At 40.2% G+C, this 20817-nt stretch overlaps 1 protein-coding gene across 2 annotated transcripts in view; it reads left to right on the top strand.

Moving 5' to 3' along the window:
• The window catches only part of PPEF2 (protein phosphatase with EF-hand domain 2), a 47104-nt gene extending 31364 nt beyond the window's left edge, over positions 1-15740 (top strand). The window contains exons 13-18 of one of the 2 annotated variants that reach the window (XM_015471683.3): positions 773-958; positions 3185-3327; positions 7585-7691; positions 8631-8794; positions 9503-9590; positions 11743-15740. In XM_015471683.3, the coding sequence (XP_015327169.2) occupies positions 773-958; positions 3185-3327; positions 7585-7691; positions 8631-8794; positions 9503-9590; positions 11743-11996 (942 nt within the window). In that variant the 3' untranslated portion in view covers positions 11997-15740. The remainder of the gene's footprint in view (positions 1-772; positions 959-3184; positions 3328-7584; positions 7692-8630; positions 8795-9502; positions 9591-11742) is intronic. The other variant, NM_001205977.3, reaches the window with a different exon arrangement.
• Positions 15741-20817: the final 5077 nt, after the last annotated feature.

Raw genomic sequence — 20817 nt, 5'->3', positions numbered from 1 at the left:
GTAAGCTTGGTTTAGTGACTCAGCATCACTGTGGGGAGAAGGTAAGCCACAATTTATCAGCTGCTGTTTTATGCATAGCTGACATATGTATCAGATGACTGCTGCAGCTCAAGGCCAAAAGTATCATATCAGAAGCTTCCGTCCTCCGTGTTTGCAGGCAACTAAAACCTGTTCCAGAATCTTCAGAACTGCATCCCATGGCCACCCCAAGCTGCAAGGGGGAATGGAAAAGCTCGTATTTAGCCAGCACAGTGCCAGGCCAAATACCCCAGTCTAAGAGTTCTGTTAGCAAGGAAGAGGGAGGAGAATAGATACTGAGGAGGAACGCACAGTGCTTGCCAAAACAGATGACTTTGGCAGTCAAATGGACTATTTCACCAGGGCAAGACTGTGGCAGGGAGACTGCAATCTAGGTGGGAGATGCTGCTGCTGGTGATCTCATGTAGTTCATAGGATTACTTGAACTCGTTTTTTCCAACCATTTTTGATCTACAAAAATGGCAGCTTCTTATAGTTCATTGAATAAAGAAAAGAAAAGGAGAGAATACAGAATTACTTAAGAGTTAAAATTAGCAGAACTTGTTGGCTGACTGGATGGAGGGTGGTGAGAAAGAGGAGGAATCACAGGTGATTCTGAGGCTAGAAACCTCCAAGAAAGGTGGTCAGTTTGGGTTACACTGAGTTATGGATCGGGACCTCAACATCCACTTAGAATTGAAACTTTAAAATACAAGTCTCTCCTTTCGCGAAACATACCTTTTTTTCTCTCCAGGTGGTGGATATACTGTGGAGTGACCCCATGGCTCAGGAGGGCTGCAGGGCCAACACCGTTCGAGGAGGCGGCTGTTATTTTGGGCCTAATGTGACAGAGCGGTTGCTACAGAAGTACCACCTGCAGTTCCTGATCCGCTCACACGAGTGCAAACCTGAAGGCTATGAATTCTGCCACAGTCGCAAGGTGGGTGGGTGTTTCCTACAGCACAGGAGTAGTCCTGTTGCCCCTCTAGGGCATGGATGGGCCAAGGCCCTGGCTCCTCACAAACAGCTGAGCCTGATATTTGTTACCCACTTGCTCAAAGCAACAAGGCCCTTTACTGTCATTTATCCTTGGCATTTTTAGCCTCTTTAAAACTCAAAGTTTGATTGAGGCCACCACCGACCAATACATACCCTGAAAGGAAAGTAAAGAGCAGATATAGCCCCATTTCATGGATGAAAATATGGCTGGGTATTTTCCCAGCCACCTTGCTATTCTTTGTCACACTGCCCACTGTCACAAGTCTCCAACTACACGACAGGGTCACAGGATCTCTGCACGGCACCCCAGGCAGGAATTCAGGATTGTTTGTCTTCTTAGGAGCATAATTAACATCCTGTCTAAATCTCTGAGCATCTCCAAATCCTTCAATATTTGCTGGTCTAATGCTACTAGGATGAGACTATCCCCGAGAATACTAATCCTGTAGGAGAATTACATGTTTCCATGCAGAAAACAAAGCTTGAGGTCAACTAATGTAAACAGTGTTTAACAGGAATGTTAAACAGTTGTATACATTTCTTTTTTTTTTAAAGGTTTTAAAATAACATATTTTTCTTAAAAGTTAACATGTGCATAATAGAAAACCAGAAAACACAAGAAGCAAAAAACAAAGTCATTCATAATCACAAGCAGTTTACCGTTTGACATGTCCTTCTAGGTCTCATTTGTGTGTTTTCACAACTAGGCATCCATTTTAACGTAATTAAGATCATACAGTTATATATCATCCTGTTTCACACATAATGAATATTTACCATTTCAAAGTCCCAAAGCTATGAGTGTTTTGATAACCAAGAATACACTACACCAACTCAATCTGGAAGGAAAAAAAATGTCATCTTGCCTTTCTTGGTGAAAAAAATTTCAAAGACAAAAATGGCAACAGGCCTCTAGATAAACATACTGGCAGACCTATGATTAAAATACTACATTCCCTTAATGTTCAATTACAAGTGAGACATAAAGCAAGAGAGTACACAAAGTATAATTCTTCCAAGAGGATTCATTATCTGATCTAAACTAAATAGTTGTATACATTTCTATATTGTAGAACTTCTCAGAGCCTTTAATTTCCTATATTCACTGTGAATCCCCAGGGTCCAGCATTTCCCAATGTATCAACAACAGAAACTTTTTTTCACGGGGCATCTCAGGAGGCTCAACGATCCGCAGTAAAACTCTCCTCTGAGGCTTAACGCCAGTGTTAACAGCCAATGTGCCTACTAGCTGTAATGGCCATCCCAGTTTATCAGGCCTAGCTTGCCTCTGAGTTGGACCAAATAAAGTGTTATCTATGACCACTGCTGTTTTTTATTGGGATAAAAATGTGAAGAAAACATGTTGTGGATGTCCTGTCAGAATTCAAGTTTATGACTCACAACTCCTGCCCTGCTAGCATTAGTGATTTAACATAAGTAAACTGGGCTTCCCTGGTGGCTCAGACAGTAAAGAATTTGCCTGCAATGGAGGATTAAAAAAAAAAAAATATATATATATATATATATGTATATATATAGATGGGGCTTCCCTGGTGGCTCAGTGGTAAAGAATCTGCCTGCCAATACAAGATGCCCGGGTTTGATTCCTGGGTTTTGAAGATCCCCTGGAGAAGGAAACGGCAACCCACTCTAGTATTCTTGCCTGGGAAATCCCATGGATGGAGGAGCCTGGTGGGCTGCAGTCCATGGGGTTGCAAAACAGTCAGACATGACTTAGCAACTCAGCAACAACTGCTACTGCTGCTGCTAAGTCGCTTCAGTCGTGTCCGACTCTGTGCGACCCCATAGATGGCAGCCCACCAGGCTCCCCCGTCTCTGGGATTCTCCAGGCAAGAACACTGGAGTGGGTTGCCATTTCCTTCTCCAAGGCATGAAAGTGAAAAGTGAAAGTGAAGCTGCTCAGTCATGTCTGATTCTTAGCGACCCCATGGACTGCAGCCTACCAGGCTCCTCCGTCCATGGGATTTTCCAGGCAAGTGTATCGGAGTAGGGTGCCATTACCTTCCCCGAACAACAACAACACAGATGAAATCAAGAAGGAACAGAAGGAATAACCACCTCCAAAATTGGGTTGGGCCCTATGGGATTGAGGGTGAACAGTTCTTCAGTGAACCTGAATGCCCGTCTCGCTTCTGTTTTGATTTAGGTGTTAACCATCTTTTCTGCCTCCAACTACTACGAAGTTGGCAGCAACAGAGGAGCCTATGTCAAACTGGGGCCAGAACTGACCCCACACATCATGCAGTTTCAAGCTAACAAGGCAACCCACACGCTTACCATGAGGCAAAGGCAAGACTTTTCAATGAATGATTTTCATAAAGAGAATTACAGTGTTTGTGGAAAATGTAAAGTGCAAATGTTGTTAAATTTATCCAGATGCTAAGTCAAAATTTAGCTATGTCAGCACTAGGACCTAGAATAGACTTTAAAACGGGGGCTCTTCTTTTCCTCCAGTATACTCTGCCTACCCATCATTAATGGAAGTGACATGTTTATTTCCTGTAGAAATTATTCTCCGTGGGTATGTCTTAGGTGAAATCTATATGATAGGCCACTAAATCATTCCAAGATCACTCTTCCTTTTTCCTTCATTCTTAAAGTGTTTGCAATACCCAGTCAACCACAGACAAACCTTCCTTCACTGTCTGGGGGTTTGGCAGATGGACTTCCATCTGCACACATTTGTTACCAATGCTTCTTTCTTCCTGGGAAGGGAGCATATAATATTATTTAAATGGCTTCTGTTGCGATAATCCTGAGTTCTAACATTAGTTGAGAGCTTACTGTTGAATATACACTAAGTGTTATTACAAAGAATTTACATATTGTTTCTCAGTGAGCTTATAAAATACAGTGTTACTAATTTCAGTTTTATAGATGAGATCATTAAGGAACAGAGGTTAAATCAGTGGTCTTGGGTCACACAGCCAGTAAGCGGTGAAAGTAAGCCCTGACCCAGACAATCTTATTTCAGAACCCACATACATAACAGCTCTACAGTGCTGCTGCCCACTGAGAAGCTGGCCCTGGAGTGTATAAGCTGCTGAAAGATACAGTTGTAATGCTGCTGAACCAGCTTATTTAATTATCAGACAAACTAAGTTAGAAATCAAAGTCAGCATAAATCTAGTGGGAAAAGAACACAAGAATATTTAGCATCTGCCCTTTGTGTGAGTGCTATAAAAGGGCATTAAGTCACTCTTGAGTTATTAAATACTCAAGAGTTATTAAACACTCAGGTTTTACACAATCAGAGCCAGCATCACTCAAAAAGAAGTATGATGTGAAAATTTAGCTCACTAAATGATAGTCAAACCCACTATGCAGCAGAATGGTCTCTGGAGCTTTATTAAAAAGTCGTTATTGGAGCCTCATCCCAGCCTTCTATAATTAGAATCTCCAGGGGGTGTGACCCCAGCACCTGGAATACCATAATTCCAAGTGATTTAGATGTTGCCACTACAAAAGGAGTCACTGTGAGGAATCCTACATCTATTTCTGCTTTATTGACTATGCCAAAGCCTTTGACTGTGTGGATCACAATAAACTGTGGAAAATTCTGAAAGAGATGGGAATACCAGACTACCTGATCTGCCTCTTGAGAAATTTGTATGCAGGTCAGGAAGCAACAGTTAGAACTGGACATGGAACAACAGACTGGTTCCAAATAGGAAAAGGAGTTCGTCAAGGCTGTATATTGTCACCCTGTTTATTTAATTTATATGCAGAGTACATCATGAGAAACGCTGGACTGGAAGAAACACAAGCTGGAATCAAGATTGCCAGGAGAAATATCAATAACCTCAGATATGCAGATGACACCACCCTTATGGCAGAAAGTGAAGAGGAACTCAAAAGCCTCTTGATGAAAGTGAAAGTGGAGAGTGAAAAAGTTGGCTTAAAGCTCAACATTCAGAAAACCAAGATCATGGCATCTGGTCCCACCACTTCATGGGAAATAGATGGGGAAACAGTGGAAACAGTGTCAGACTTTATTTTTCTGGGCTCCAAAATCACTACAGATGGTGACTGCAGCCATGAAATTAAAAGACTCTTACTCCTTGGAAGGAAAGTTATGACCAACCTAGATAGCATATTCAAAAGCAGAGACATTACTTTGCTAACAAAGGTTCGTCTAGTCAAGGCTATGGTTTTTCATGTGGTCATGTATGGATGTGAGAGTTGGACTGTGAAGAAGGCTGAGAGCCGAAGAATTGATGCTTTTGAACTGTGGTGTTGTAGAAGACTCTTGAGAGTCCCTTGGACTGCAAGGAGATCCAACCAGTCCATTCTGAAGGAGATCAGCCCTGGGATTTCTTTGGAAGGAATGATGCTAAAGCTGAAACTCCAGTACTTTGGCCACCTCATGCGAAGAGTTGACTCATTGGAAAAGACTCTGATGCTGGGAGGGATTGGGGGCAGGAGGAGAAGGGGACGACAGAGGATGAGATGGCTGGATGGCATCACTGACTCGATGGACGTGAGTCTGAGTGAACTCCGGGAGTTGGTGATGGACAGGGAGGCCTGGCGTGCTGCGATTCATGGGGTTGCAAAGAGTCGGACACGACTGAACGACTGATCTGATCTGATCTGAATACCATAGCTAAAGAACACTCAGCTTTTTAAAATATTCATTGATTGTATTAAAGCAAGTACAACGTCCCCTAATTTACACGGAAGTCACCTAACAATTTCAACACTCTGGACCACAAATGGAGAACTGAGAAGTAAGGCAGGAAATGCCTTTGACCAACCATATGTTTCCGTGGTCATCAACTCAAGATAACATTTTTTTCCTAGGGGAACCCTCATTCAGAATCCTTTATTATTATTATTATTAAATTTTTAACTTTTTGGCTGTGCTGTGCAGCATGCAGGATCTTAGTTCCTGGACCAGGAATCAAAACCACACCCTCTGCAGTGGAAGCTCAGCGTCTTAGCTGCTGAACTACCAGAGAATCACCAGCATCCATTTACTTTTGGTTTAAATCCATGTCTCATAGCTTAGCCAGCATGGAGTCCACCTATCAAGACTGATTCCTGCCCACCCCCCACCTTGTTAGCTGTGTGACTTTGGGCTAGTTACTTTCAATTGTAGTGGGCAGAAGAGTCGTACCTACCTCAGTGGGTGTTGGAGGATTAATCAGATGGTCCATGTTGAGCTCAATATATGCTGCTTGATGTAGGGAACAGAGAGCCTTGTGCATCGAGACAGTCTTCAAGGTCATTGCTATACACCATCCCTGAATGATAACCATCAATGAGTATGATTTACCAGAAATAGTTTAAATGCTTTGCATTTAAAATAGTTTAAATGGTCTTAAACTTTTAGGGGCTCTCATACTTTTTTTAGCCTCTGATAAAAAGTTCTCCAGAAAAAGTACATACAATCACATACCCATGAAATTTGAGATGAATTTTTTAGGCAGCTCACACTTTTCTGAGGGTCTATGGAGATTATTATGTGAAGTACCTTAAACTTCAAGGAAGACTTTCATCAAAGATAATTAAAATGTTTTGGGTTTTTTTTTTTTTTAGCACTTCTAAAGATAGATTATCTGGTCACCATTTATAGAATGGCTGCTTCTTCAATGAGACAGGACAGAGTTTATATTTACCTTTTATCTCTTGTAATATTCTTGTTCATTCAACTACAGATATTTCTTGAACACTTATTTTAGGCCAAGTGCCATGCCCAGCAGGACTGTGTTGACTCCATAAGTATAAGAAAACTAAATTAGTGATATTTTGTTGTTCATAAATCCTGCCATGTTTAATATAAATAATAAATATAAGGAAAACATACATGATTATGATAATAGATACCATTTGCTGAGTGCTTTCTACATGCCAGGCTTTCTTCTAGGTGCTTTACATGAATTTACTTATTTAATCTTCACAATAATCGTATGAGTTAGGTACCATTTTGTCGCTATTTTGCAGATGGAGAAAATGAGGTACAGTATATTGGGTGGGCCCAAAAGTTTGTTTGGATTTTTCCATAACACATTATGGGACTTCTGCCCTAACCACTGTCCTACACTGGGAAGGACGGCAGCATTCCCCAGACCAGTCCTGTTTGTGCACAATAGGGAAAAGCAGGAGAGCAGTGGAAAGAAGTAAGACATGGAGCTCTTGGGAGGTTGAGATGTTAAGAAAAAGAGAGGACAGTGTAGTAAAAACCCATGACTAACAATCCTAAAGGAAATCAACCCTGAATATTCACTGAAAGGACTGATGCTGAATTAAGTTCCAATACTTTGGCCACCTGATGCAAAGAGCCAACTCGTTGGAAAATACCCTGATGCTAGGAAAGATTGGGGGCTGGAGGAGAAAGGGATGACAGAGGATGAGATGGTTGGATGGCATCACCGACTCAATGGCCATGAGTCTGAGCAAATTCCAGGAGATAGTGAAGGGCAGGAAAGCCTGGCGTGCTGCAGTCCATGGGGTCACAAAGAATCAGACACGACTGAGGGACTGAACTGATTTCTTCTATACTGATTTTTTTTTTTTTTTAATGTTCCCTGTCATCTCCTGTACCAGGATTAGCAGAGTGGAGGAGTCAGCTCTGAGAGCCCTACGGGAGAAGTTATTTGCCCATTCCTCAGATATTCTTGTTGAATTTAAGAAGCATGATAAAGATGAAACTGGTAAGACTAATCAAATAAAATATTCAGAGGAAGAAAATTGGTCAAAAAACCTGTCTCACAGTAATTAGCAAATAAATTTTGGCTTAAGGATTAAATGACCAGAAGACCTCTTTGACTACTTCCTCCATTTTATTCAACTTGATGTCCTAGCTATCTTTTCTAAATTTTTTGATTCTAAGCTTTTAACAGAATGTAAACTTGGCTAAATATAAACAAAGATGGTGAAAAGAAATGGAGTCAAGGGAAGGGTGATAAAGCCAGAACTAGGCAAAAAGCAACAGGGGACAGGTTACAAGAGTGGATCCAAGACCAAAAAGACCAATAATTCGGTTTCTCATCAGTAAGTGTGTGATCACCTGTTCTGTGTTCTATTACCCAAGCTGGAAATTTTGTCTTTTCTCAACTCAGTGGAATGTCTCATGGACTCTGACTACATGTAGCCCAGTTCAAAAAATAGTAGTAACAGTCCTAAAATCATAGCACTATCTTTTCATATACACAGAAATAACTAATGCTATGTATACACACATATGTGTGTATGTGAGTGTATATGCATATATATGACATTATATATATACATTTATGTATATATATAATATTATTTACAAGAGTCTTGTGTGACTTCCAGGAGTATTGCCAAATAGATTTGGCAAATTAAAACAAAATACCTAATTACATTTGAATTATAGACAACAAATAGTTTTTAAATGTAGGTATATCCCATGCAATATATGGGACATACTTGTAGTCTGTAGTCTGAGAATCGGATCTACTGGGCACCCTGTATTTTATCTGGCAACCCTACTTTCCAACCAGCTCTTCCATAACCAACAAGAATAGTGACAGTACTCACCATTGCTGTTACCTACAGATAGTAAGAAGAATGTCGGGATAGAAGATTTATAGGTGATGAGTCAACCAGTCAGCTCTTTCCTACAGGTCTAATCGCCCTGAGCGACTGGGCTGCAGCCGTGGAGTCCGTGCTGCACCTGGGGCTGCCCTGGCGGATGCTGAGGCCACAGCTGGTGAGCAGCTTGACGGATAACAAGCTGGCGTACAAGTCCTGGCTGGAGAACTTGGCCAAAGAAAAACTGAGCCAACAGGTAAGGGTGTAAAAATGGTTGATGAAAGCATATCGTGGACCATGAAGCCCCTTGTGGAGAACTTTGAATCAGTAACAGCCAACTATTGAGAAGCCCAAAGGGAAGATGAATGGAAACAACTGTCTGTTGAGTTCCTGTGTGTCAGACTTTGTATTAAGCAACCTATATATGTTGCCTCACAGTTTATTCTCACAACCATCTCCAAGAGGTAGATATAATCAGCACCAACATACCCAAGAGAACACTGGGGTTAGATAATCTGCCTAGGATAACTTTGAACAGAATTTCTAAGCTATAGGACTGGAACTTAAACCCAGGTCTATCCCCCATTTAAAAAGTTATTTGTTCAGTAAATACGTACATGTAATGTATGTGAGGCCTTGGGCTATGTACTTAAAAAAAAAAAAAAGCTTTATTGCGATATAATTCATGTATCATGCAGCTCATCCATTTAAAGTGTAGAGTTCAGTGGTTTTTAGTATATTTGCACTATGTGCAAACATCACCATCATGATGAATTTTATGTTTTTTCTCATGGGTAGGTGCTTCTTAAACCATCAGATTATTTAGTAGGCTGGAGGGGGTTAGAGTGGAGGGATCATAAAACTTTCAGGAGTCTTGTTGTCAGGGTTGATGGTGTGGTAACTATGTATTAAGAAAAATGTAAACATAAGAGACAGAAGGACATTGAGATTTCTTTTCTTGCAGAACATACAGTCAAGTTTGCTGGAAACACTGTATCGCAACCGATCCAACCTGGAGACCATTTTTAGGATCATAGACAGTGATCACTCAGGTAAAGGCACTCACCGTCCTGTCACTTCTGACACGTGGCAAGTATTTTACCCCCACCCTTGCATCTGTTGGAGTAAAATTAGTGGCAGTGCTAAAAACAGAAACTAGAATAGTATTTGACCCACATCAGCTGTCCCTATAGATGAAGGGTTGGGCAAAAAGAGAATGAAGACAAACTGAATGAGAACATCTTACAGGAAGAATTATATTAGTTGTAATATCCTTTATAGGTCTATCAGAGATTGCCACAAAGGAATGAAGAGTGTCTAGAACAGCAAAGCTTTGGCACTCACTCCTAAAGTATCATTTAAATTTTTAAGTAATTACAGGTTAACAAGGAGTTTACAAAAAACTGTACAAGGAAGTCTTATATACCCTCACCCTATTTCCTCATTGTTTCAAAGGCCTTTTCAAATATTATTTTTTTGAGATATAATTCATATACCATATAATTTACTCATTTACAATGTGCTTCTTTAGTATATACACAAGCTTGTGTAACTATCATCATTCTAAAGAGAAACCCATACCCATTAACAGAAACCCATACTCATTATCACTCCCCATTCCCTGTTCCTTCTCCCTGGCAATTATTAGTTTTCTTTCTGTATGCATTTGCCTATTCTAGACATTCCATATAGACAGACTCATGACACATGGCCTTTGGTGTCCAGCTTCTTTCACTTAGCATGTTTTCAAGGATCACCCATGTTGCAGCATGTATCAGTTTCTTTTTTTTATACCTGGATAATATTCCATTGTATGAACATAGCACATTTTGTTTATCCATTCATCTGTTGATAGACATTTGGATTGTTTCCACTTTGGGGCTGTTATGAATAATGTTGTTAGGAACAGTCATATACAACTTTGTGTGTGAACATAGTTTTCATTTCTCTTGGATGTATTCCCAGGAGTGCAACTGTTGGACCATATGGTAAAACTGTGTTTAACTTTTTGGGGAATTGCCAAACTGTTTTTCCACAGTGCCTATTCCATTTTACATTCCTGCTGACAATGTATGAGGGTTCTAATTTCTCTATATCCTCACCAACACTTGTTTTTTTCATTAAAAAAATTTTTTTCATAGCCATCCTACTGGGTATGAAATATCTCATTATGATTTTGATTTGCATTTCCTTCATAACTAACAATGTTGAACATTTTTTCATGTGCTTATTGGAAATTTGTATATCTTCTGTGGAGAAATGTCTATTCAAATCCTTTGCCCATTTTTTAATTGGGTTATCTTTTTATTGTTGAGTTGTAAGAGTTCTTTATATATTCTGGATATTAGCCCATTATCAGATGTAAGATTTGCAAATATGTTCTCTGATTTTATGGGTTATCTCTTCACTTTTTTGGTAGTGTCTTTTGGTGTACAAAGGTTTTAATTTTTTAAAAGTCCAATTTATCCTTTTTCTTTTGCTGTTTGTATTTTTTTGGTATTGTATCTAAGAAAATGTTATGTAACTGAAGGTCACAAAGATTTGTATCTATTCCTCCAAGAGTCTTACAGTCTTAGCTTTTACAGTGGGGTCTTTGATCTACTTGAGTTAGTTTTTGTTTGTAGTGCAAGGTGGGGTCTCACTTCATTGTTTGCATGTGGATATCCAATTGTCCTCTACCATCTGTTGAAAAAATTATTTTTCCCCTGTTGAATGGTCTTGAAACTCTAATAAAAAATTAACTGATCATAGATGTATAGATCCATAGGCTTTTTATAAGCAGAATAAATTAGCATATGTTTGAGATGATTTAATGCAGGGTTTCTCAGCATGCCACTACTTACATTTGGGCTTGAGTAATCCTTTGTTTTGGGGCCCACCCTGTACATATTAGGATGTTTAATAACATCCCTGGCCTTTACCTATTAGATACCAGTAACACCCTACCCCCACTCCAGTCATGACCATCAAAAGTGTCTCAAAACATTTCCAATCGTCCCTATAAGGAGAGCAGCAAAATTGCTTCCAGCTAAGAACCACTAATCAAGTGATTTAGTGTGATCCTCTTGGGAGTTTAAAGTGGATGGCAGGCCTTGGGTGTCTTTGTTGTAATAGTAGAGAATAGGCGTCCTTGAAAGAATATCAGAGGAAATGAACACTGAAAACCAGACTGACTCACTAAAGTGACTTGCTCTCTCTGGTAAGGGTCCATCTCACTGGACGAGTTCAGGCATACTTGGAAGCTATTCAGCTCTCATATGAACATTGACATCACAGACGACTGCATCTGTGACCTTGCCCGGAGCATTGACTTCAACAAGGATGGCCACATTGACATCAATGAATTCCTGGAGGCCTTCCGCCTTGTGGAGCAATCCTGCTCAGGGGGTGATGTCTCAGATTGCCCACAAGTCACAAACAGTAGTAACAGGGACTGCAGCAGCCCAGGTGCACACTAAGGCCAGCTTTGTCCCCATCATCCAAGGTGCCTCAGAAGCAATGCCGAGCTCGTTGCTGGAATGTCTTTCTTATTCTCCATAAATTCATGGAACTTTATGCTGAGAATTTGCCTACCAATATGCAACAGAATCACCTGTGTATTCAAGCGAATTCTACCAAAGAACTTTTACCAATCTTTCTCAAACTTTTCCAAAAGACTGAAGAGGGAACCCTCCTAAAGATCATTCTATGAAACCACCATCACCCTGATACCAAAATCAGACAGATATCACCAAAAAAGAAAATTACAGGCCAATATCTTTGATAAATATAGATATTTGTATTTATAATGCAAAAATTTTCAACAAAATATTATCAAACTGAATGCAACAACACACAAAAATGATCATACACCATGACCAAGTAGGATTCATCCCAAGTTCACAAGGATGGTTCAACATAAGCAAAATCAATGGGAAACACCACATCAACAAAAGAAAAGACAAAACCCACATGATCATCTCAAAAGATGCAGGAAAAGCATTTCACAATTCAGTATCCACTCATGATAAAAATTGGGTTGGGGAACATATTTCAACATAATAAAAGCCATTTATGACAAACCCACAGCCAATGTAATACTCAACAGTGAAAAGCTGAACACCTTCCCGCTAAAACCTGGAATAAGACAAGGGTACCCACTCACCACTTCTATTGAACATCATATTGGAAGTCCGAGCAACAGCAATCAGACAATAAAAAGAAATAAATGGTATTCAAATTTATTTATTTATAAATTTATTTATTTATTGGAAGGGGAGAGGTAAAATTGTCATTATATGCAGACAACATGATACTATATAGAGAAAACCCTAAAGATTCCACACAAATACTAGAACTGATAAATGAATCTGGCGAGGTAGCAGGATACAAGATTAACATACAGAAATCAGTTGCATTTTATACTAACAGTGAAATATCAGAAAGGGAATGTAAGAAAAAATAATACCTTTAAAATTTGCACCAAAAACCCCCAAAATTCTTAGGAATAAACCTAACCAAGGCAGTGAAAGATTTATATGCTGAGAACTATAAAACATTAATAAAGAAAATTAAAGCTGATTCAAAGAAATGGAAAGATATCTCATGCTCTTGGACTGTAAGAATTAATAGTGTTAAAATGGCAATACTGCCCAAAGCAATCTACAGATTTAATGTGATCCCTATCAAATTACCCATGACATTTTTCATAGGACTAGAACAAATAATCCTAAAAATTTATATGGAACCATAAAAGACCCAGAATTGCTAAAGCAATCCTAAAGGAAAAGAACAAAGCAAGAGATGTAATTCTCCCAGACTCCAGACAATACTACAGAGCTACCATAATCAAAACAGTGTGGAGTTGGCACAAAAACAGACACACAGATCAATGGAACAGAATAGAGACCAGAAACAAACCCGCACCATCAATAGAGGAGCAAGAATATAAAATGGGAAAAAGACAATCTCTTCAATAAGTGGTGATGGGAAAGTTGGAGAATTGCATGTAAATCAATGAAGTTTGAACACACCCTCACACTAAGCACAAAAATAAACTCAAAATACCTTAAAGACTTAAACCTAAGAAATGACACCATAAAACTCCTAGAAGCAATCATAGGCATTCTCCAACATAAATTGTACCAGTGTTTTCTTAGATCAGTCTCTCAAGGCAACAGAAATAAAAATGAAAATAAACAAATGGGACCTAATCAAACTTACAAGCTTTTGTACAGCAAAGGAAACCATAAACAAAATGAAAAGACACCGTATAAAATGGGAGGAAAATCTGCAAATGATATGACCCACAAAGGTTTACTTTCCAAAATATACGAACTCATAAAACTCAACAACAAAAAAACAAACCCAATCAAAAATGGGCAGAAGACCTAAACAGACACTTTTCCAACGAAGACATACAGAAGGCCAATAGGCACCTGAAAAAATGCTCAACATGGCTAACTGTTGGAGAAATGCAAATCAAAACTATAAAAGGTACCCCCTCACACCTATCAGAATGACCATCATTAAAAAGTCTACAAATAAATGCTAGAGAGTGTGTAGAGAAAAGGAACCCTCCTCCACTGTTGGTGGGAATGTAAGTTGGTGCAGCCACTATGGAAAACAGTATGGAAGTTCCTCAGTAAGCTAAAAATAGAATTACCGTATGATCCAGCAATCCTACTCCTGGGCATATATCCAGACAAAACTATAATTCAGAAAGATACATGCACCCCTATGTTCACAGGAGCCCTATTTACAATAGCCAACACATGGAAACAAAGTAAATGCCCACCAACAGACGAATCGAGAGAGAAGATGCAGGGTGTATGCACAGTGGAATACGACACCCATCAAGTCCACTCCCAGTGGAATACTACAGTCATAAAAAAGAACAAAAGAATGCCATTTGCAGCAACATGGTGGACCTAGAGATGATCACACTAAGTAAATAAGTCAGAAAGAGAAAGACAAATACCATGTGCTATCACTTATATGTAGAATCTAAATGAACCTAAAGACCGAAGTAGACTCACAGATATAGAGAACAGACTTGTTGTGAAGGTGGGTAGACGGGGGAGTGATGGACTGGGAATTTGGAGTTAGTAGATGCAAACTATGACATAGAGAATGGATACACAACAAGGTCCTACTGTATAGCACAGGGAATTATATTCAATATCCTGTAATAAACCATAAGGGAAAAGAATAGTGAAAAGAATGTATGTATACAACCGAGCAGAAATGAACACAACATTGTAACTCAACTCTGCTTCAATTGAAAAAAGTATCACCTGTGTATTGGGTATGGAGGATGAGATTATTTTTAATAGGTCCCCAGCCCCATCTCAGAATTTTTATAAGGTAGCACCCAGGTGTTAAGTATTCTGAAATTCTGAGGTCTATCCTAGTTAAGAACTACTTATAATTCAACCCCTTCATTGTTTTCATTGTATACCTTTTATTTATTGTTTTTATAATGTCTTATTGGTAAAGGTATAAGAAATTGTATAATCCATGACCAAAACATATGTATCCTTTTCCTTATTTACTTTTTCTTGTTATAACTATAATGTTTATGTAACTTAATGTTCTGCTTGTTTTATAAATTCACATCTGTGTTGCTACATAGTCTTCATGATTATTTATTAATGGCTGCATAATTTCACATAGATGTAATTAATCTATTTAGCTATTCTCCAATTGTTAAACATGTATTTCCAGGTTTTCATTATTATAAATAACACTGGTTCAAAACTTTATGCAATGGCTTGTTTCATAAAAATCGTTCAAATTATACATCCTCTTAGGCTAGATTCCCAGGCAAGAGATTATTTTGTCAGGTGTTGGATTAGTCTATAAGAAGGTTTACTGTAGGGCTCACATGATTATGGAAGCCAAGAAGTCCCAAAATCTTCAGTCAGCAAGCTGGAGACTTCAGAGTTGATGGTGTGGTTCCACGTTGGTTCCAAAACATGGTTTTCAGCTGATGGGTACAAAAAGCCAGGACCTTCCCTCATACAAGGAAATAAATTTTGCGAACAACCTGACTTAACTTGGAAGCAGATTCTTCCAGAGGTAGTTGAACCTCCTGGTGAGAAGTCAGCCTGGTTAACACCTTGACTGCAGACTTGTAAGACCCTGAGCTGAGGACCCAGTAAAGCTGTGCCTGAATTCTTGACCCAAAGAAACTTTGAGATAATAAACGTGTGTGGTTTTAATCGACTGTTTGTGGTTAGTTTCTGAGCATAGGGAAGCAACACAGTGTGCTTCCTGGGAAACTTTTTATTTTCTTATTCCATCACTCCAGAAGAGTTTGGATTTCCATCAGTGAGTACAATCTGGAGAAGAGTTCAAATATTTTAAGTGAATACCTATGACCCATGTGTTTGCCTTGCCTGTTTCACTAACTGAGAGACCAAGCATACTAATGAATTCACATTTATATCTGACCCCCTGGTGGTTCAGAGGTTAAAGCATCTGCCTGCAATGTGGGAGACCTGGGTTCGATCCCTGGGTTGGGAAGATCCCCTGGAGAAGGAAATGGCAACCCACTCTAGTAGTCTTGCCTGGAGAATCCCATGGATGGAGGAGCCTGGTAGGCTGCAGTCCATGGGGTCACAAAGAGTCAGACACAACTGACCAACTTCACTTTCTTTATCTTGTGAAAGAGAAGGAAATGACAACCCACTACAGTACTCTTGCCTGGAGAATCCCATGGATGGAGGAGCCTGGTAGGCTGCAGTCCATGGGGTCACAAAGAGTCAGACACAACTGACCAACTTCACTTTCTTTATCTTGTGAAAGAGAAGGAAATGACAACCCACTCCAGTACTCTTGCCTGGAAAATCCCATGGATGGAGGAGCCTGGTAGGCTACAGTCCATGGGGTCACAAAGAGTCAGACACAACTGACCAACTTCACTTTCTTTATCTTGTGAAAGAGAAGGAAATGACAACCCACTCCAGTACTCTTGCCTGGAAAATCCCATGGATGGAGGAGCCTGGTAGGCTACAGTCCATGGGGTCACAAAGAGTCGGACACGACTGACCGACTTCACTTTCCTTATCTCGTGAAAACAGTTCAAACTCAATAAATAAAGCATGTGTTATTTCCACAACAACCTCCCCCACACTGTTCTTTAGGATTAAAGCTAAACAAGGACTCTGAAGCTCCAAGATAACTCAGAGAGGATAAGTAGAGCCCTGGGCGGTAAGTATGTATAGGAATATACTGCTGAGAGCAGCCCATGAAGACCATCTCTGCTACCAAGAGCAAGGGTGGGGCTTACAAAGGCAAAAGCCACAGAGCTTCACCAGGTAAAAGGATGGGTCAGCATGAACAAGGTCTTGGCTTGTCAGTTCAGGATGGACTGTAGTGGAGCTTGGAGGGCTGATGGCTAAACTCTGGGTTTCGCGTCTGCTCACCCTAACCAGTTTTCTGGGAAGTAGCTGCTCTGGTTCCTTCTTCAGGGGCCCTCACTCTTTGCTAGTTACACCCTTTTGACTCTGTCCTGTGGTAGGCAAGTCCTATTTGCACACTCAAGGCTTACAGAAAACTTCCTTTATCAATTAACATTCAAAATTAATAGGGATTGGCTTTAAGGGAGTTTTTATTTAAAAGGAACATTTAAATTGTCCTAGGAAGAAATAGGAAAATCATGCCGTTAATCCAGTGATTTAGCCTTAACTGCTCATTAAAATCATCCGGGGAGCTTTTAAAACATAAAATGCCTGAGGCCCTACTCCAGACCACTTAAATCAAAATCTGAGTAAGAGGCCACACTATCAGGATGTTTTAAATACTCCCCAGGTAATCCTGAGGTGCAGCCGGGCTCCAATACTGCTTATCTAACTGGTTTACCCTGCAATAAAGAAGGATGATTATTTGGTAAGACATTAACTGCTGTTTGCAGTGGCATGACTAAGAATGAGAGGCCAATTCAGAAACCTAATATTTTTAGATTTAGAAGAAGAAACGGCCAGCTTCCCCCAGGGGTGACATCTTAGCCACAGTACATTATCAAAACCAAACTGACAAAACAACTGGGACCTTCTTAAACTCAAAAGCTTTTCACAGCAAAGGAAACAATAAACAAAACAGAAAAGACAACCCATAGACTGGGAGAAAATATTTGCAAGTGACGTGACTGATAAGGGATTCAGTTCAGTTCAGTCGCTCAGTCCTGTCTGACTCCTTGCGATAAGGGATTAGTCTCCAAAATTTACAAATAGCTCAGGACACATGCAGCAACCAACACCCAGCACAGCCAACACCAAAAACAAACAAACAAAAAAACATCATGTTAAAAAAAAGAATATGCTAACAGTCTTTTTCTATTTCAGGATTTTTGACATATCAAATTATAAATATTTTAGAAGTTTTTTAAAGCAGTTATTAATACTACTGCTGCTGGACACAGAATTCACACACAGTTATAATTAGGGTTCCTTAAATCTCTTAACAATCATTGCTTTAAAACTGAATGTTTATTTCTGTAGAAGTCAAAACCTTTTATCTATGTTTTAATGATTCAAACAAGGTTGTAAGTTTCTTAATCTCTGAGCGAGTATCTTGAAATATTTCCAGAGACACAGACTTTAGACACTAACCTATGATCTCAACAGCACTTTACAGACAGGTAGGTACGTGCTGGAACGGGCTTCCCAAGTGGTGCTAGTAAAGAACCCACCTGCCAGTGCAGTTAGACGTAAGAGATTCGGGTTCGATCCCTGGGTCAGGAGGATCCCCTGGAGGAGGGTACAGCAACCCACTCTAGTATTCTTGCCTGGAGAATCCCATGGACAGAGAAGCCTGGCAAGCTGCAGTCCATAGGGTCACAAAGAGTTGGACACGACTGAAGCGACTTAGCATGTGTGCTAGAATGTTCCAGGCAGGAGGTCCTTGCTCCTAGAGGCAGCTTAGTCCTGTTTTTGGAGAGCTAATATGTGTTAGTAAGTTTTCCTTGCATCAAGCATCAGCCTTGTATGAGGATCTGGGGTCAGAAGACACTAAATTTTGATTCCCAGCTGTGGGACTTGGGTAGTCATCTGAGATCCCTGTTCCTGGTCTTTACAAGGTAGGTGGGGCGGGGGTGGGGTGGAGGATTGGGGTGGGGGGGCCGTGGTTAACACACCCACAGGTGTGTTGGGGTCTGGGGTTAATTAACACAAAATCAGAAACAACTGTCTTGACAGAACCCTCATCTTGGTCTGAAACTATAAGACACAGAGCTGAATCTCTTCATTATAAATCTTTATTTTCCCAGATGAAGATAATTTTCGGTGTGTGTTTTTTAAACGTTAAATTCATTGTTATATGTATTGTAATATTAAACTATTTCAAAGGTACTCACTTGGATTTTTTCTTTTTTTTTCTCTTTTTTACCAAAGTTGTTTTTATGGTATCTTACATTTATGGCAAGGGATATTGATTTTTCAATTAGAGCATTGGCGTAATGTTTTTCTTAGAGTCCAGAGTTTGAGAAACACCAGACTCTCAAAGTACAAACTCTGTTACCCAGCCTGTGCCCATCTCTATAGTCTCAAATCTGAGCTGCTTCCCAAACTCTTCTAGCCACTTGGATCTCGTCCCCCAGTTATACCCTACTATTCACATATTGGTTCCCTGATCCACCCAACCCTCCCCACCTGTTGGCCTGGCCTCATTCTTCAAAGACCCAGCTCAAAGGTTCCTGCCACTAGAGACCGACTCACACTCTCACAGTGACTGGCTTACATGCTGGCTCCACTGACTCCCCAGGAACATAAGGCAGGGTTCATATCCTATTCTCACTGTGTCTCCACCAACCTGGCTACACACTCTGCAAATATCATTTGTTACTATTAATAAGGGTCAAAAATGTCCTTCTTTCTAGGTTTGTTCACCACTAGGTTACAGATGGCTTCCCAGGTGGTGTAATGGTGACGAATCTGCCTGCCAATGCAGGAGATGCAAGAAACATTGGTTTGATCTCTTGGTCGGGAAGATCCCCTGGAGTAGGAAACAGCAACCCACTCCACTATTTCTTGCCTGGAAAATTCCACAGACAGAAGAACCTGGCAGGCTACAAGTCTATGAGGTGGCAAGAGTCTGACACAACTGATCACAGACACACACACAAATTACAAACTCAGCATGAAGTGTTTCCAGGAAGATTAACAGAAAAAACTGTATCACACAGAACCCAACCTAGTCATGGCAACAAAAAAAATCCTGTTCTTTTTAAAGATCAAAACAAGCTACCCAGATTTTTATTTAAATGATAATGTACTGGTCTGACCACACAGGGCAACTGTACCTTCATACATTGTGGGTAGAGGTGTAAACTGATGCAAAAAATACAAAGAATTCTTTGTCCCAGCAATTTGACTTCAAGATTACTATCTTCAGAAACATTCTCAGGAGTATGAAAATCACACGTTCACAGATGTTTTCGGTAGCATGGTTTGTAATACCAAAAAAAATTTAGACTCTACCCCAGAGTTCATTAATGAGGAATGGAGGGCGGGGGGGAATTTATGAAATACTATGCAGCTATTAAAGAGAACTATCAACCATTAGCTGTGGCTACTCCTGGGGTGTGGATTTTGTGGGACTTTGACTTTCTACTCACACAGTGCACGAGGAAAGTTTTGAATGAAATTCTGGAAACAAATTTAATTGCCAAGGCTACTTACTATTCAGTATTCTTTAAGATTTTTCTTCTGATTGTGAGATACTTTTGTAATTAAAAAATACAAAATTTAAAACCAAACTGAAGTTTGATGTTCCTTCAGTAAAGGGCCCCTAGGACTTACCTGGCGGTCCAATAGTTAAGACTCAGTGCTTCCACTGTAGGGAGGTGGAGGAGGGGCGGGGGACTAAGATCCCACTGGCAGCAGTGTAGTCAAGAGAAAAGAGGGGGGTGCCCTACACCTCAATAAATTATATATTTAAAGCCACTAGATGTCACTCTGAGCAAATGTTCTGTGTCACAAAGCTGTAGCTGTAGAAACAGCTGATCCCTCTGATGATCCCAACTAGCTAGAAATACAGATGTCATCTGGTCTCAGGGAAATGCTGACTTGGGGAAGAGCCCCCACTGAACTGCAGATGCCACACTCGGTGCCAAGTGGCGACAATCAGGAAAGGAGAGGCACAATCACCCAGGTAGAGGCAGGATATCTGAGGGAGGCAGGGCTGCAGCAGGACCCTGAGCTGGGACAGGGATCCTCCTGGAAGGGGCTGGCCACACCGTGGCCACAGGCAGGCCGGCCCCGTCTTCCTCCTGGGCCATGAATTTATGTGTATTGGCTG

The sequence above is a fragment of the Bos taurus genome, chromosome 6, assembly GCF_002263795.3.
Source record: "Bos taurus isolate L1 Dominette 01449 registration number 42190680 breed Hereford chromosome 6, ARS-UCD2.0, whole genome shotgun sequence".
NCBI classification, from domain to species: Eukaryota; Metazoa; Chordata; class Mammalia; order Artiodactyla; family Bovidae; genus Bos; species Bos taurus.
Note: the sequence above shows the minus strand (reverse complement) of the source record. Positions and strands in the feature narration are given on the sequence as shown.